Below are 19,396 nucleotides of genomic sequence, written 5' to 3'. Positions count from 1 at the left end.
GAATAAAAAATGTACTTAAGTAAAAGTACAAAAGTATTGGTATCAAAATGTACTGAAAGTACCAAAAGTAAAAGTACTAAATATTTGAAAATAGCAGATCTACAAGCTCACAACGCGTCGCTATGCGACGCGTTGTCGCGTCGCTATGCGACGCGTTGTGAGCTTGTAGATCAGCTATTTTCAAATAGCCTAGGTATAAAATAGGCTAAAGTGGTTAATGTATGTTTCATAATATCATAATTTATATTTGAAAAGTAACTAGTAACTAAAGTTTTCAAATCATTGTAGTGGAGTAAAAGTACAATATTTGCCTCTGAGATGTAGTGGAGTAGAAGTAAAAGTACTGAAAATTGGAAATACTCAAGTAAAGTACAAATACCTCAAAATCGTACTTAAGTAAATGTACTTCGTTACTTTCCACCACTGTAAGCAAAGGGATTGGCACTGTGCTTTGAGGTAGGCAGTAAGTTACAGTATAAGTGTGTTGTATTACAGAAATGTAGTGGATGTGGTTTTCTAGACTCAATTGCTTACCGGTTAAAATGGCTGCTGTGAAAAGAGATTATTCAGGGTCTATTATTTTTTATTCAGCACCAGACAGGCTGCCATACATTGCAGCTGTATGGGACTTCAGGCCAAATTTGAACTGGACCATATTTCCTACATTTTCCAAATGTTTTAGCTCAAGACCCAAAAGAGACATTAGACCATTTGCCCGGGACCCAAACTAGTGAAAATAGCAGATCTACAAGCTCACAACGTGGTGCGAGATCTCCTATTTTCACTACTTCTTAAACATTTTTTGTTATTTATTTATGGAAATGATTTGTTTTTTTTATTTAATGAATTGTACTTATATACTTAATACTTAATTAAATTGTTTTTAATTGATCAAATGTTTTGCTGTTAAGCTTTTTAAAATAAAGTATCTTTGTTTACGTACGAAGTGAAAAATAAATAGGGAATATTACCCGCGATCCATACAATTTGCTCCGTGACCCAGACATGGGTCCTGACCCACTGTTTGGGAAACAGTGCCTTGGTGCTCAAAGTAACAATCACTCGGTCACCACAGACACGTTTGTGATGTGTGGGGGATGGCTGATTGAAACTGTCACACCTGGCCCCAGTTCAAACTAATAGGACTCTGAGCTGAGTGTGACTAGCCTGGTAAACCCTCCCTCCGGAAATCTCATTTGTCATTTATTTGAAATCAAATGGAAATGAGATTTTCCAAAGGGAGGGGCTTTACCAGGCTAAAGTGTGACTGCACACAGGTTCATTCTAATGGTTACACATCGCTATTCCTCCACATCGCCACTTAGAAGATTGACTTCCATTCTTCGGAGTGGAGATGTTTCCCATTTGTTTTAAAGACATCGCTATTCCGACTGTGACGCATTGCTATTTATAAACACCGCCATTCCGACTATATAATCACAATGAATGTGAATTAATGTAGGCATACTTGGTAAAGCATCTCATGCGCATTAATGAGACACTTGCATCTGATCTATTGTCAAATCAGCCCAACATCAAAACACCATGTGTGTATTAATGCTTCATTAATCCTCCTTTATTAAATAATATTAAAGTTTACACCTGCCACAACCATAGGCATTATGTCATTTTTGTGAACAGCACTGCTTTCTTTTTGTCATCTCCAATTAATTCTGGGCCTTTAGTTTGGAGACAATGGAGAGATTCAGTTTTAACCCAGAATGAACCCAAATCTCAAGCGCAATAGTTCAGGGTTCTCTCTAAATCCTAAGTGTATATATCCATGTTACTTTTGTGAATAATTATGATAGGCTACACATGAGCCAAGCTTTCAGAGTCCATTATTGCGGTGCGGGATGGGGCGCGCTGCGCAGGTCGACACGCAACAAAAATAAAATAAAAAGCATTATACCGTCTCTCTCCCTCTCCTCTCTCCTGTCTTCCCGTCTCTTTCCTCCTGGTTGGAATCATCTGAGCTTAATATGTTAAATGTGTTGCTTATTTGCTGCCTCTAATGAATTAAAAATCATTGCAGAACGACACGCGCATGGGAGGGAGATCCGTTGTCATTTCATTGTAGATTTAAAAGCAGCCTATAGCCTACTATTGACTGTACTACAATATGGCTTGGTAACATGAACATGAACTTGGATGCATCACAGCGCCACGCCTTGTGAACTATAGGAGATTACATATTTTCGAAGAAACTGTAGCATTTAAGAAACTAGGAAAAATAAATTAAGCATCCCTGCGCAACTTGGAGCTCTCCAAATTGCCACATTCAGATTGAAGGATTTTTCTCACCTAATTCACAACAACTGTCGTGAATTCTAACCACCAGAAGTATGATCAAATTAATCTTTCACCTTAATTTGTCCACTTACTATAATAGTCCACTTCATATGCCCATAAATGAAGTCTTCAAGAGGCGTCCATGAGATGAGATTGCGCACAGCTGTCCACCGACAGCCTGGTTTGGTTTGATATTAGACCAGACTGGACAGTGGACACTGCATGTGTCTCAAACCAAACGAGGCTGTGCGTAAATGCTGTGCAGTGCAATAAACAAATTGATGCTATTATTATTATTACCCTTATTATTATTATTATTATTATTATTATTATTATTATTATTATTATTATATTATAATTTAGCACATTGGCGTGAGTGCGCTCCCACGGACGCCCTGCATGGGTCTGTCTGTCTGTATCTATCAGTCTATCTATCTATCTGTCAAGCTCTTTGCCAAAAATAGCCGATCTACAAGCTCACAACGCCTGGTGCTGCGAGGTGTTGTGAGCTTGTAGATCGGCTACTTTTGGTGCGAGTGAGTGTGCTGACTGTGCTCCGACGGATGTCTGTCTGTCAAAGGTCCGCGGCCGTAACACGCAAGCTCTCTCTCTCTCTCTCTCTCTCTCTCTCTCTCTCTCTCTCTCTCTCTCTCTCTCTCTCTCTCTCTCTCTCTCTCTCTCTCTCTCTCTCTCTCTCTCTCTCTCTCTCTCTCTCTCGTGTGCGTCTGTCTACAAACTAAGTGCCTTTGATCCTAACCACCTTTGATGTGTGCGCCGAATGGGCCATCAAGTTTTTCTGATCTCCCAGTGGGGAGCTAACGACCGCTGTTGATTCATTGACTGAAGCCATCCACACCTATTTAATTACGGGGCCAGGCTTCCAGCATGGACCCGTATTGTTATTCGCATTATTCCATTTCTTCTTCTTCTTCTGCCGTTTTTGCCAGTTCTGGCTGAACCGTGCATACGCTTTTTATGAAACTCGGCCATATGATAGATGGTCATGAAAAACGATCAAAAAATAAATCTCACAATCTTTCGTCAAAAGGTGGCGCTATAGCACTCAGTTGAAAATGCCAACTTTGAACAGGTACAACTCATGCCCTGTTTTACCTACAGCCATAAAACTTCAATACACACATGCGTCTCCTCATGATGAACAACTTTCACACTCTGACTTTTGACCTCTGACCCTTAGATCTCCCACCATTTCGAATTATATGAAAAACAGTTAAAACCTATCTCCTCCTGGGATTTTTGAGTAATCTGCACGAAACTTTTTACACATGAACTTTGGACCTATACCAAAAAACGTTTGCAAAATATCTTCCATAAGTGAAAAAATGAAGCTTTAATGAGCCAATGAATATTGCAGTTTTATGACAATTATTCATCTGCCCTTAACACATACATGCAGACTTACCATTCTTTGAAACTTTGCAGAAATGTAAAGGGCCATTCCAAATATCACTGAAACCAATCTTACTCCAATTGGTCAAACGGGGGCGCTATAGCAATTTTTTGAAAATTGAAACTTTAAACAGGCAAAAGTCATGCCTCGTTTGGCCGACAGCCATTAGACCTGCTTACACATGTGCCTTGACTAATGAGGAACACATCTATCACGTTAACCAGTAAGCACCGCCCTTATATTGTCCGCAATCTTGAGCAGTTTGAAAAACACTTAAACCCAGGATTTTTCAGCTATTTGCGTGAAACTGTATGATCTGTGTGATCTCCTTTCACAGGTTCTTGTCTGTTGGTGGCTTCTCGCTTAAATGTGTGCCCCACAACCTGAAAGGTCACCAGTTCAAGCCTCACTTGGTGCAGACTTCATCTAAGTTGCATTTCACACAACATGACTATCAATGAATACATCTGCAATTGTTAAAGATAACATGAAATACTTAATTGAGTGTTTTTTACATACTTCATTGTGAAAATAGCTGATCTACAATCTCACAAACTTTTCAGATAGCAATGAGAGTATGTTTTTTCAATGTATAACATACTTCATTGTGAAAATAGCCGATGTACAATCTGACAACTTTTAATGGTTTGTGAGCTTGTAGATCGGCTACTTTCACTAGTTTTGGTTCTGAGGAGATGTACAATTTCTTCATTGGTAAATGGTTTGTGAACGAGTGATCTTTGTGTTAGTGAAACAGGGGCTTGGGTCATGACAGAAGGCAAGAGTTTGTGATCCTCAACAAACAATATCAGCCTAGACAAAGCTATAGCACTATAGGTAGTGTTGCAGCTACCTAAGAGTGCCTCACGATCGCAAGGTTTCCGGTTCAAGCCTCACTTGATGTAGACTCATTTAAGTTGAATTGCAAAAAAAATGACTCAATCTATTCCGTTTCCATGTCTGTCTCTTCAATCTATTCCGTTTCTATCTTCAATCTATTCCGTTTCCATCTCTCTCTCTCTCTCTCTCTCTCTCTCTCTCTCTCTCTCTCTCTCTCTCTCTCTCTCTCTCTCTCTCTCTCTCTCTCTCTCTCTCTCTCTCTCCGAGGGTCGGCCATAGCTGAGTGGTTAGGGAGCCAGAGGCTCTGGTTGACCCAGGTACGATTCCAGGCCAGGCCAGCAAATGTGTCGACGAAATGAAATTTGTCCCTGAGCAAGACTCTTAACCCCTAATTGCTCACAGGCCCTCATTGGAAACAAGACCGCAAGGACTTTCATGAACTGACCTGTTAAAGGAATTATCATTTCTCTTTCTCTCTCCTGGCCCCGTATTATCGCTGCTTGCAGCTATATTTGTTGTTGTTTTTTTCCTCGAAAGTTAGAAGACTCATGGAGAAATCATGATGTCATCTCAATCACCTCAATCATGACTGAATGCAGACTGAATGCACTGAATACAGCACACGTTGTGTATTATTATGTTACATGCACTTATGTGCGTAATTACGCACGTGTAAAATTCCGCTGTTACGGTAGTTGTTCCACTCAGAGGAGGGGGGGGCACCTTCATGTCAGGAACCCCACAAATCACAAATTATGTGTATTTGGCCGTGGACCCCAGAGAGGAGGGAGAGAGAGAAAGCGCATATGGAATGCTGTGTAGTGTGTTCTGCAGACAAGTTGCCTACATCAAAATTTGGGGGTCCTTGGCATGACAAGGACTTTATTTTATTTAGTAAGACATGAGAACAGCAGTACATGGAAGTACAAATTCGCAATACAAGGTCTACTAAACTGGAAGACTCATTAAGCACTGAGCTTGTTTAAGATGAGATCCCCATGCACACAAATCATGATGACAAAGGAGGCATGTATAAGATAGAGGCCTATACTTCTTTTTTCAAACAGATCAGAATGAATAAATCAACATTTTGTGTCAGTTGGACCCCAGTAAAATGTACTGGGTTCATTTATTGAAATCAAGTAGCCTGCCCTATACTGTGTGAAATAAGGTGTAAAGTAGGGTAGTTACTTTACACCTCTGCAGACGCGCTGAGCAGCGTTAAGTAGCCTACATTTACTCAAGTACTTTACTTAAATGTTGTCTTATATATTACTCTGTGTCACAGACAGTGATTTGAACCGACGGCAGGCGTATATAGTAGCCATAGAGGCGAGAGTCTTCAGACTTCTATTAGAAGGGAGGTTTTTCATTGAATAGAGGTCACTATTAGAGGATTTAGCCTACTCACAACGCCTCATAGTGCTAGGCATTGTGCGGTTGTAGATCGGCTATTTTTGGCATAGAGTGTAGAGAGAAAAAAGAGCAGACCACGTAAAAAAAAAGACATATATGGAGAGAGAGAGAGATATGTTTCATAATATAATAATATATATCTGACAAGTAACTAGTAACTAAAGTTTTCAAATAATTGTAGTGGAGTACTATTTGCCTCTGATGTAGTGGAGTAGAAGTAAAAGTATTGGAAATACTCAAGTAAAGTACAAATACCTCAAAAGCGCACTTAAGTACATTACTTAAGTAAATGAGTTAAATTCCAGCTGTCTTTATTGTTATTATTATCATTATTAATATTATTGTTAATATTATTGTTATCATTAAATAGCATAATATTATTATCAATAATAATAATGGCATAATAATAACAACAATGATAACGATAATAATAATAATAAGGGTAATAATAATAATAATAATAATAATTAATATTAATAATATATATTAAAAAACATACTCTCTCGCCATGCCTTTCGGCCTGGCGGAGACGATAATAAAATAGGATGATGGGGGGGTTCGTTTTTCTAAGTGGGGATGTTTCTAAGTGGGGATGTTTCTAAGTGGGGATGTTTCTAAGTGGGGGTGTTTCTAAGTGGGGGTGCTTCTAAGTGGGGGTGTTTCTAAGTGGGGGTCTGTCCCCCATTCGGTTCAATGCAGACAGTCAGTCATCCCCACACATCCTCAAGAGAAAGTCTCTCATGGCAGCATGTCCATCTGCTCTGGCTTGTATAACATCTTGCCACTCTCTACAATACATGTGTTTGAACCCTCTGACCTGTGTCAGAGGAACCCCAGCAAAGCCACAGAGAGGTGTTGGGTGACACAGACTTGCTACACACTATTGCCTGCCCTGAACAGGCAGCAGATGACCAGGGGAAGCGACACAGTGGGCTGCGGGCCTCCTAGAAGATGCACTGGGCGTAGCAGTGTCCTTCGGGGGCCACAGCACTAGCCCCAATGCCAAGACCTTCCCCCGACAATGGCTGAAGTCGATGGAGGGGCCCATTGTAGGGTGGGAAAGCAGCACAGCGACAACCACGGGCATCCCCCCTGCGGATAGCGCCTCCCGCCAAGGAGATACCATTGTGAGTGACCCACCTGCCCAGCGTCCTCCCAGCCTGTCCAAGCAGCCCCTTGCAGCAGCCACCTCTACCTGAGAGGTTTCTGAGAGGAGGTGTGTGGGACAATGCTGATGGAGGGGTTTTATTACTTTAATTATGGCAACCCTGTGTCAGAGTAAGTTATTTTTCTATTTTTGCTGTGGGGGTTAAAACTAATTGGACTCTGAGCTATGTGTGTTCCAATAAGTTGAAATATATTTTCTCCATAGCCTATTGGGCTATTTCCTCATTTCATACTCCCAAGTGTGTACTGTAGACGGGTGTGGGATCGTCACAACATGTTCCTTTATCAGATGCATTGTTAATAACCGTTACAAACACACGTCTGCTTTGGTAAAACAAGCATCTATCAGACTGGCTGCCGGCTACTACAGGACGTTACAGACATAAATCGCATACCGGAGCGGAATAGGGTGTATAGCGCCCTTGGGAATCTGGTCAAGTATGGGGTTTAAGCGTTTAAAGGTGTACAAATTCAATGACATTTTCTTTTTCTTTTTATCGCTGCCAATTGTCTTCAGGGACGCACACCAGTAGCAATTATAATGTATATAGGTATTTCAACTCGCTGTGCGGGTTTAGACTGCCTGACTGTCCTATCCTCCGTGTCGTCAGTGCCCATACCCTAGCGAAAGGGCCTCTCTGTGTGGAGTTTGCATGTTCTCCCCGTGTCTCCTAGGGTAGGTACCCTCACAAAAACATGTGCAGCCCATGACAGCCTTTTCCTTTCCCCTCCATCAGGCGCCCCGCCTGATGGAGGGGAAAGGAACTGGTTGGAATAACGTGTTCCTTCCATGCACTACGCCCTACCAGGGAAACTCCCCCCTGTCAGGTGATAAGAAGGTCAGTTGGCTCTCATGCATTGAAGGAGGCATGAGCTCGGCTCTGGGCTCACTAGGCTGGCGGGGGGAGTGTATCGCCCAGGATCACTTAGACAATTGGCACTGAGATAAACAAAAATATATATTTAAAAAAAAAAGACTACCTGGACTCTTTAAGAATGTTTAGGAAAGAGGCCTTGTCCTGTGAGCTTCTCTGCTGGTGCCTCTCTGAACTCATTAGATGTCTTATTTGGAGGCTGGCAAAATGTTTACAGGTGTGGAGTCACTTTATCCCCATTTGCTGCTACTATACACCTTGTGTGTGTCAGTAGGTGATGCTGTAATGTCCGAGGTCGAGGAGTAGCAAAAGGCCTGACACCTCACAAAAGGCCTGACACCTCACCAAAGGCCTGACACTTCACCAACAAAAGTAATTTTTAGTCTTATATACCTGTACACAAGATTTAACAAAGAACCTTCAACTTGTTTTTTGTTATGTTCTTTGCACATGTATAGCCTTTTTATTCTAGTATATACTGACCTCCTGTGGTTGTTTTTGTCCATACCTTCTATATTCTATAGATTTGTGCCAGAGCTCTCCCCCACTTGAGCAGCCGCTATGCATCCCACTAATGGCATCCTATAGATTTACATATATGGCTTGAAAGTTTTTCATTCTTGTTTGCTGTGATGAAGGCCACCTTTGGGATGAAACATGCTGCCATTTGAACTGTTCCATTATGAACCAGCCTGTTGTTTATTAAAGGTGTTTAACTTTATGAAGAGTGTCTTGGACTCATTGCTGTTTTTGAAGGAACTGAGGTTCATGTCTGTCTGACTCTAGTGGCTCTACATTATATCCAAGGATACAAAGTTATGGAGTGAATATGAGGAGAATCATTTTATTTACATACCTCAAAGTATACAAACCTTCGGTCAGATATTTTGCATATAAAATAACAAATGTTTTGGAGAGCGGTTTACCGAGAAGGGTTAGGGTACACGGTATACTGTTTGAACACATAAGAGGAAAGGGAAGAATTATATATTTTCTGGATTTTGAGAATCACCGCACTTAAACAATGTTTTTAAAGGGTTGGAAGTGGAACCACCCAGGGTTAAAGTGGAGGATATGTATTTTATGGATAAGGTGACATTCAAGATCATAATCTGGGGATAAAAGAAACCCTTTAATTTAAGAAAAGACAATTGACTAAAGTAATTATTAGAAGGACCCTTGAGAAGATTAAGTATTTATTTAGAATAAGGGGTGGAATAGAAGACCTATTACCATAATGACACAACAACAGTTTAAGATTATTTACACACACACACACACACACACACACACACACACACACACACACACACACACACACACACACACACACACACAGTTTGTTTTCATGAGTTTAGTTGTATGTTTTTATTCTTTTTTTTTGTATTAATTCCTGTTTTATTGTGATTGTGTTTCTGTGTTCTTATATTGTGTCTTTTGATTATCACTTGGTAAACTCCACCAAACTTTAAATGTGCTCTATAAATAAAGTTGGATTGGATTGAGTTGAGTTAAATATAAACGCTGCCCGCGCAGAGTAACGTGTCAAACAGAACCGGAACGTTCTACAGGTGCCGCGGATGCAGAAAGTCGGAACGTAAACAAAACAGCAACATGAACAGGAAGTCCTCCTCGCGCCTGAAAAGACTGCATCTCCCACAATGCCTTGTTTTGACCAATGAGAATGTCTTTGCGTCAGATTGTTAAAACATGGCGGACCAGTGTATGCATGGACTCTACAACAGCTTGGCTTTGAACTAATTGTATTTTTTAGATTCCCTGCTTCATCAAACGAGCCAGTTCTTCTGCAGGTACGTTATTAACAGAACCACATACGTATAAAAGACAGAGTTACACAGAGTTAAACCTTTGTTACTTTATTATCAGCTGTTAATCAGTTCATTATCGACTCTTCGCCTGTGGCTAAAGCGACCGTTGCTCAGGAAGAGAAACGTATTCAAAACACAGCAATTCTTTCCCCAATTTTCTGTTTTTGGTTTTGTTGATTTCGTGAAAAATATATTCTATATTTTATTGTATTAAAAATGGTGATATAAGTTATTTCTATTCTGGGTTGTCCAGGGCGTCCACTCCACATAATAACGTCAGTTCGAGATGGTGACCCCTGTCATTGGCGTAGATATATAAGCTCAGTGGTGGAAGAAGTACTCACATTTTGTACTTAAGTAAAAGGATCAATAATACCACAATGTAGAACTATTCTGTTACAAGTAAGAGTCCGGTGTCATTTACTTGAGTAAAAGTACAAAAGTATTCGCATTGATTGATTGATTGATGTACTTTTAGTAAGACATGAGAATAACAGTACATGGAAGTACAAATTCGCAATACAAGGTCTACTAAACTGGAAGACTCATTAAAGCACTGGGCTTGTTTCAAATGAGTTCCCCACGCACACAAATCATGATGACATATAAGAGACAGACAGATATACACACTACTATAGAATGTCATACAATCAGTTTACAGGTTACTGGTATGAAGAGTGAAAAATATGTACAAAAGAAGAAAGAGAGGGGGGGTAGGGGGGTAGGTTAGGTTAGGACATGGGGTGGGTTAGGACTTGGACAGGGGCCATTTTTCAATTGCAGCCTCCTGAAGTACATTGCATCACAATGTACTTCAATCTTCAAAGTAATAAGTAAATAATGTTGTCAAATAATTGTAGTGGAGTAAAAAGTACAATATTTGCCTCTGGGATGTAGAAGTAAAAGTATTGACAACATGGGAACACTCCAGTAAAGTACAAATTCCTCAAAAGTGTACTTGAGTACGTGTGCTTAGTTACTTTTACACCACTGTAGATTAGCAAATGGTTGAGGGACCCCTCCCTAAACCAGTTGTTCAAAGTCGAAAATAAACTTTTTATTCCATTATCCCCCATAATAACTCTGACAGTGAACAAATGGTGGTTCCATTTGTACACTCTCAGAGTTACATTCATGGGTCCTCCTTGCTGGGGACCCCTTCCCTTGGAACCTCTCCAGGGACCCCTGGGGGTCTCTCTGTACCCCACTTTGAGAACCACTGCTTATGGACGTTTAAAGGAAAGTGGTTTCGTGATGAAGATCATAAGATGTCAGAATTAACCCATTAAGACCTGGAACTGTGTCATTTTTAGATTTGAGCTAAAAAGCATTATTTTACACTTTGGGCTATTCAAAAATAGCAGATATACAAGCTCGTAGCGCGGCACCGAGTGCCGCGCTACGAGCTTGTAGATCTGCTATTTTTGAAAAATCGTAAAAATGTGTGCAAATCTTTGAATATATATATTTTTAAAGCGAACATTTTTAACTCAAATCTTCGCTTCTGGGGGGTCCCTGGAACAAAATATTTTGATGGGGGTCCGCGGCCAAATGCATATAATTTTGGGGGTCCTTGACATGAAAAAGATTGAGCACCACTGATATAGAAACATACGTTTTTCAGAAAACTGTTGAGATTTAGGAGACATGTAGAATCGGCTTCAGGTCTTAATGGGTTAACTGAGTTTGAGCGTGAATGGCTTCACCAGGCAGGCTGTTTGACAGATGGACCAACTATTAGCCTACCCAGATAGGCTTGGGTTTTTAATTCAGGCGTCTGACTGCAATTTTAGAAACTAGAACTGACATCCATCCCCATTGCAGTCAGAACTGCAGACTTGGTCCCAATTTCCCGCCATGTTGTGAAGACTCACCTCTTCAGAGTTCTGACACCACCTCATCCCCTAGCACAGGGGGGTCGTCAATGTTTTCAGGCCAAGGACCCCCTAGCTGAGAGAGAGATGAAGCAGGGACCCCCTCTATATCGTATAAAATTGTGTCTCAGATTCAACATTTTTTTTGTTTACGTGGTCTGCTCTTTTTTCCCCTCTACACCTATACCTCTTTGCCAAAAATAGCCGATCTACAAGCTCTACGAGCTTGTAGATCAGCTATTTTTGGCCAAAGTTCTCCTCAGAAAAGGGATGCTAGGGTTCAAGTGGTTAAGGTAAAATAAAAAATCCTATCACACAAAGATTTAGCGGACCCCCTGTAGTAACTCTGAGGACCCCCTAGGGGTCCCGGACCCCCTGTTGAAGACCCCTTCCCTTCGCACTTCACCCCTTCCTGACACCTTCTGCCTCCATTGATGCTAGCAACTGGCCAAGATACTGTATGGCTACCATGCAGACATGTCTTGGTCATGGTCGTTTGTTTTTGTTACTTAGGTTTGTTTTGTCTTGACCACAATATTAAGAATGCAATTTAGATGGCATGTTATGCTAGGTTCGTTGTTTATCTGGTATCTTATAGTTTTCAATGTACCATTAATTATAATTATGATAGTATATTGTTGTTTTTAGACTGATTCTAGGTTCTTGGTTTACCTGTGATCCTAGTTTCCTGAGGCACTACACTGTCTCTGCATTCTGTGTGATTTATCTTGCTTATTGTAAGTTGCTCTTGATAAGAGTGTCTGCTAAATGCCTAAATTGTTGTAAATTATATAGTTGTAATGAAGGCTTTCACGTTGTATGGTTTGTTTGGTAGAGCGCCATGGTTGTGTAGTACATTACAGTACGTTTCTATGGTTGCCATCACTGCTGTCCTGACATCATGAGCAACTCCATATTTGGGCGTATGGATATATGGATCTGGAGCTCCATATATGGAGCCGGTGGAGACGGTGCTGACATCATCATGATGATGAAACGCCATGAGGGCAGAAGCAATCAGGGTTTTCACTGAATCTCCAACTGTCTTCAAGACTTCACTCTTCGATACAGATCAGAGTTCAGTGGGAGATCAGTACGAATCGGGTGTTATGGCCTTACAACCCAAATACCTCTGCATTCTACTGGGCTCTTTAGATCCGTACTACTCCTTCCCAATCACCAGGGTTGACATCTCTGTTACGTTCTTATCGAACACCACTGTGTACGGGTCCTAGACTTAGACAACCATTTCCCTTTCATTTTGAGTAGCATTTTATATACAATATATGGTCCAGAGAGAAGTAACGTTTGGATTAAATTGCCTTGTTCTCTCAGGTCACAATGATTCGCAGATCTCGGATCAGTGTCCGGCCAAACGTCCGGCCGAATGCCAACGCAGCAGGCAGACCTGGACCCCAGCCTGTGTCCCAAGATGCACCTGGACCCCAGCCTGTGTCCCAAGATGCACCTGGACCCCAGCCTGTGTCCCAAGATGCACCTGGACCCCAGCCTGTGTCCCAAGATGCACCTGGACCCCAGCCTGTGTCCCAAGATGCACCTGGACCCCAGCCTGTGTCCCAAGATGCACCTGGACCCCAGCCTTCTTCCCAGGATGCACCTGGATCCCTGCCTACTTCCCAGGAAACGCCACAGCTGAACCAGGAGGCTCAGTGTGTTGAGCCACAGGCAGAAACAAACAAGGACAATTCTGTGGCTGTTGTGTCTCCTTTAAAGAAAAGCACTGTTCCAAGGTGAGTAATGCCGAACGGTACTTGGTTTGCGAGCGAGGGTGTCGCACAACCGGAAATGGCTGATCTACAAGCTCACCACGCGTCAGGCTGTGATGCGCTGTGAGCTTGTAGTGTAGCTTGTTATAAGTTTTGCTCAGGCTTTGCAAGCTAAAGATAAATGTGTTGTGCCACAAGTGTCCTCTCATACCAATTGACTTTTTACTTTAAATGTCTTGCATGGATTCAAGTTCTCTGTTACCCAATCTGGGAACCCAGATCTAAACCGGGTTTTGGTCTGCCTTCACCGCTCCACTTCCGGGTGGTGCGACTATGTTTTCATTCCCACTAACAACATTTCTACACGGAACACTAACACCACTTCTCCCAGAGAACATGGATCGTTTTGGTTATAAGCCCACTTGTTTCTATGATGAAAGAGTAAGTTAAAATGTGAATATTTTTCCGTGGTTTTGTCTGCTCCGCGGACGCTATTGTTAAATTAGTTTTGGTTAGTTTCGAGGGGGGAAGGGTCGACGGACACGTGAATCCCGCCCACTACATTTGATTGGGTAAAGCGCGGCCTGCTTCCTGATCTGATAGCACACCCACTTGAAAACAATGCGCACGGGTTGTCAACACAGCTACCGACAGATTCAAACGTAGAGCAGAATCTGTTCTTGAGAGATTATCTGTCACCATAACTGATATCAGACATTTTTGATAAGATTGAAGAGTATTATTAGAATGGGTCAAACTAGCAATAGAATACATGTTAAGAAGCACCTTCCATGAAAACCCCAATGGTCTCGGATATTTCATCAAATCAAAAGTTAAAGCCTCAATCCCCAATTTCAGCACCTGGTTAGCTGTATGTAGAACAGCAAGAACATGGGTCTAGAATGATGATACCTAAACATCCTAACCTACCTTTGTGCTAATTGTTTAGGAAACACAGCGCTATAGAGTGGGCGTGGGGGCTCCTTTTTAAAGCAGTTTCACAAATCCCACATTGGGACCTTTTCTAACAAAAATCTTCAGGCATGAGTTTTGCTTTAATCCCTGTTGTGTCTTCTTGTCTCATTTAGGGATACCAGTGATGCAGGTGGCGAAGGCACCTCCTCCTCAGCTGCACTCCAGAGGAGGAAGCGTTTTGCCGTCAAGCCCAAAGTGGCTCCGGCCCTGAACCGCGCTCGAGCCCCAAAGTCTCCGGTCAGGACCGTCGTCCTGGAATCTCCTGTGGTAGAAGGACCTAGTGCAGACAGCCAGGATGTGACCGCTTCCAGCCAAACTGATGCTTCGCTCTCACAGAGAACCACGTCCCCAAGCCAGCAGCAGACACTCTCTGGGGGTAGGCAATGGCAACAATTACATAGTATTTTTACATAATAATAGCAATTATTTGCACTTTTCTGAACTAATCGCAATGATGTTGCATGATCGTTGGACTTGTGTCCTTCAAAAAGAAATTCAGATTGATAAGCTTGTCGAGCGAGTGTGAACTTGCTGATGTTTTTGCTATCGTAGAAAGCTTTGGAAGTATAAGATTATTGATTATTGAGTCATTATTAGTCATATTATCATAGTTGTATATTTAACCCATTGAGACCTGAAGCCGATTCTACATGTCTCCTAAATCCCAACAGTATTCTGAAAAACGTATGTTTCTATATCAGTGGTGTTCAATCTTTTTCATGTCAAGGACCCCCAAAATTATATGTATTTGGCCGCGGACCCCCATCAAAATATTTTGCTCCAGGGACCCCCCAGAAGCAAAGATTTGAGTTACAAATGTTCGCTTCTAAAACAATATATATTCAAAGATTTGCACACATTTTCACGATTTTTCAAAAATAGCAGATCTACAAGCTCGTAGCGCGGCACTCGGTGCCGCGCTATGAGCTTGTATATCTGCTATTTTTGAACAGCCCAAAGTGTAAAATAATGCTTTTTAGCTCAAATCTAAAAATGACACACTTAATGGGTTAAGTTAATCGTCATAAAATGCAAACGGAATTGTAATGTAACAAACTAGAGGGTCGGGGCGCTGCGCGCCCCTCCCCCCTATCCGCTGCGCGGTGCTTTGTGTTTGTTGGTCTCTATAATATATAAAGCCATAATAGGAGATGTTCCCAATGGAGCTATGCCCAAATATTGAGTGTGTTGTCTGACCTCACTTGGGTCTCGTTGGGCGGTGGTCGGCGATGACGCTAAGGAACAACATGGCCGACTGTAATGTTGTGAGTTTGTGTTGGCCGCAATTAATTATGCTGCGAGGGGGCAGATGTGTGCTGAGCAGTATGAAGTGGCCTACAGACTGCGCGTAGTAATTCTGCACGTTGTGGCGTGTCTTGTTAGTGACATTGATATGTTGTTTTTGTGTTTAGTCCCACACAGTGGCAGGTTTTTTTTGGGGGTTTTGGGTTTATGACAATTAATCGTCAACTTAAAATGTCCCGATCGCGACAGGCCTATCTGGAGGAGACACACGGCCCACAACACCCATGGCAGTTCCTGCAGAAGACGAAGATTCAACAGAACGAGCCCAAGAGCCCTGGCTTGACAAAAGCAAACTGCTGGAACTCTCGCCAAGCAGTCAAGCCAAAGACGTTCCCCCCAAACCACCGGATAAACCGTGTCCGTCAGACAAAGAGGCCATGGAGATGTCGGAGAGGGCCAAGACCCTGGTGTCGAGATCCGCTAAAGGCGGACTGCCTCCGCCGCCAGCACAGTTCACCTTAAGTAGACTCCTGAACGACTCGTCAGACCTGCAGAGGTTGGCAAAGGCCCGCAAACTCAGAGAACTGCTCAAAAAGGAGATCAACAAGGATAAGGTTAAGGTAATATATATCATTTTTGTCAAACATTCTTTTTGTCAAATAGTTAATTTAACCCATTGAGACCTGAAGCCGATTCTACATGTCTCCTAAAATCTCAACACTATTCTGAAAAAACATTTGTTTCTATATCAGTGGTGCTCAATCTTTTTCATGTCAAGGACCCCCAAAATGATATGTATTTGGCCGTGGACCCCCATCAAAATATTTTGCTCCAGGGACCCCCCCAGAAGCAAAGATTTTAGTTAAAAATGTTCGCTTTAAAAATATATATACTCAAGGATTTGCACACATTTTCACGAATTTTCAAAAATAGCAGATCTACAAGCTCGTAGCGCGGCACTCGGTGCCGCGCTACGAGCTTGTAGATCTGCTATTTTTGAATAGCCCAAAGTGTAAAATAATGCTTTTTAGCTCAAATCTAAAAATGACACAGTTCCAGGTCTTAAAGGGTTTTAATAATGGTAAATGGTGCATTCAAGGTATTTATTACACGGCTTGGTTGAATGCTTGATTCTGATATGTCAGTCCCTGAATTCTGCGGTGTGTTATTTCTTGATAATAATGACCGATGAGCTCTATAACAGACCGCTGTCAAATTAAAGACTCAGAGCACCTGCTCATATCAATCTGTGCTGCTTGATTTTGTGCTGTATCCAACATGACGTGTCTTCAAAATTGTAAATGCAGAGATTTGCCCGAAATGCCCCCGATACCCGCATATCTGTATAAGTACCTCGAAAAAGTTAGTGACACCCACAGTCACAAAACTAGAGGGAGCGTAAACAACAATCTGGTAACACCCACCCATAAAACAAACATGGGCAAATTCTCCTTCTATAACACAACCACCAAGGTATGGAATAGTCTAACCCCATCCCTCAAAAAATGCAGTTCGCTGGGCTCATTCAAAACAGCCCTAAAAACTCATCTTTCTGGAGGCCTAAAGAGGAGCTAGTACCAGTTTCCCTGTAGACAGACGACCCCCCCTCCCCTTTTTTTTGGTACATACTTTTTATTTTATTTTCTAATGCTTTTTTTGTATATATTTTTAGCGGCGCTATTAGCCCTCTATACCTGGCTTTTGCGTCAACGTTCTGATTGGTCAGGCTCGCCAAGGTTCTGATTGGTCAGGTCCGTCAACGTTCTGATTGGTCAGGCTCGCCAAGGTTCTGATTGGTCAGGTCCGTCAACGTTCTGATTGGTCAGGCTCGCCAAGGTTCTGATTGGTCAGGTCCGTCAACGTTCTGATTGGTCAGGCTCGCCAAGGTTCTGATTGGTCAGGTCCGTCAACGTTCTGATTGGTCAGGCTCGCCAAGGTTCTGATTGGTCAGGTCCGTCAACGTTCTGATTGGTCAGGTCCGTCAACGTTCTGATTGGTCACTATTCATGACATCATAGTGATGTCATGAATAGTAACATAGTGATGTCATGAATAGTGACCAATCAGAACGTTGACGGACCTGACCAATCAGAACGTTGACGGACCTGACCAATCAGAACCTTGGCGAGCCTGACCAATCAGAACGTTGACGCAAAAGCCAGGTATAGAGGGCTAATATCCGCTCTATAGCTAAAGGTATAGAGCGCGAAGTTTGTATATCTGCTACAAAAAGCTACGAAGATAAAAGCTGATAGAGTGGGTACCTAAAGTTTATTTTTTAGGTACCCACTCTATCAGCTATGACAGATCAGTCTTTGCCACTTACCTTGGAATGCATTTGGTGATTCGCTTCCAATGGCACTATTTAGTGCCACTGGAAGCCTTTTAATATTGTTTCTCTAGTAGAAACACATATCTATGACAAAATATATCAAAGGCGCCGCTACCTTCACACAGGTGTGATTTTTTTATTTTCTCATGCCTTTTTTGTACATAATGGTATATATTTTTTCCTCTGTGTTCTTATGTTGATTTTGAACTGTTTGGTTGCTACTATATATGTCTATGAAATTAATTCAAGGACCCCAACGGAAACAAGCCCGCAAGGACTTTTTTGGCCCGACCTTTTAGACAAAAGCATTATAAATGTAACTGTGTTGTTTTACATTCTTTTGCCTAATAAAAATGTCAATCAATCAATCAATGACAGCCATGACAGACACATTTTCTAAAGAAATTGCAGAACTACTAGCTCATAGCGCGGCACTCGTCGCCGTGCTATGAGCTTGTACATCTGCTATTTTTGAATAGCCCAAAGTATGAAATAATGGTTATAGCTAAAAATGACACAGTATGCGTTCCCAGATTGAATGGATTAATTACATTATTTTACTGTCATTGTATCATCTAAATGAACTGTCATCTTGTATGTATCGTCTTGAATTGTGTTTCATTCCTTGATTTTGTAGAAAAACATGAAAAACACAACGTCTAAAGCTCGCGTAAAGGAATATACCCCGGATCCTGCCAAGATGACCATGAGAGACCTCATCTATTATTTACCCGTCTCTAACCCCATGAGGTAAGTGTCCACTGTGGTGGTGGTTCTAAACCCCCTGGGGGTTGGGACCCCCTGGGGGTTGGGACCCCCATGATTTTGTGGGGACATTCTGCATTAAAAGTAATCAACAAACTATACTATACAAAGTGGTCAAACATTTGCCAAATTGTCAAATAATATAAGAAAGAGGCAACATTTTTGAAAAGAGACGATCTACAAGTTCACGTTGCGAGGCGTTATGAGCTTGTAGATCTGCAATTTTCACAGTATTTATCTGTGGGTTGTATATCTGCTATTTTTGAATAGCCAAAGACATTAAGACTAAAGTGACAGAGGTGCGTTCCGGATTGAATGGGTTAACATTGATTATCACTGTCTTTATTTTCTCTAATTATTTTCTCTTTCTTTCTTTCTATCTCCAGCTCTTATTTAGCAGATTCACAGCCGAAGAATGAGAATGAGATTGTGGTCCCACCTTCTCCTCCAGCTAGACAACCGTAAGACTCTCAGTTTTCTTTGATTTTTATGTTGAAGCTCAATAATTGAAACATACTTATGATGTACTTTGTCTTTTGTTTTGTAAATATATTCTTGTTTGCCACTATATTGCGTAACCCATTAAGACCTGGAACTGTGTCATTTTTAGATTTGAGCTAAAAAGCATTATTTTACACTTGGGCTATT

The 19,396-nt window shown here is 41.7% G+C and overlaps 1 protein-coding gene across 2 annotated transcripts in view; it reads left to right on the top strand.

Moving 5' to 3' along the window:
* The first annotated feature begins 9,720 nt into the window (after nucleotides 1–9,720).
* LOC311038211 (uncharacterized protein) overlaps nucleotides 9,721–19,396 on the top strand; it is a 34,936-nt gene continuing 25,260 nt past the window's right edge. For both annotated transcript variants that reach the window (XM_084047591.1, XM_084047590.1), the window contains exons 1-6: nucleotides 9,721–9,812; nucleotides 13,040–13,455; nucleotides 14,520–14,782; nucleotides 15,901–16,271; nucleotides 18,621–18,733; nucleotides 19,135–19,209. In XM_084047591.1, the coding sequence (XP_083903717.1) occupies nucleotides 13,046–13,455; nucleotides 14,520–14,782; nucleotides 15,901–16,271; nucleotides 18,621–18,733; nucleotides 19,135–19,209 (1,232 nt within the window). In that variant the 5' untranslated portion in view covers nucleotides 9,721–9,812; nucleotides 13,040–13,045. The remainder of the gene's footprint in view (nucleotides 9,813–13,039; nucleotides 13,456–14,519; nucleotides 14,783–15,900; nucleotides 16,272–18,620; nucleotides 18,734–19,134; nucleotides 19,210–19,396) is intronic.

This window comes from Gymnoscopelus microlampas, assembly GCF_963454915.1.
Source record: "Gymnoscopelus microlampas genome assembly, chromosome: 21".
Taxonomy (NCBI): domain Eukaryota; kingdom Metazoa; phylum Chordata; class Actinopteri; order Myctophiformes; family Myctophidae; genus Gymnoscopelus; species Gymnoscopelus microlampas.
The sequence above is the reverse complement of the archived record's forward strand: the minus strand, read 5'-3'. Positions and strand labels throughout refer to the sequence as shown.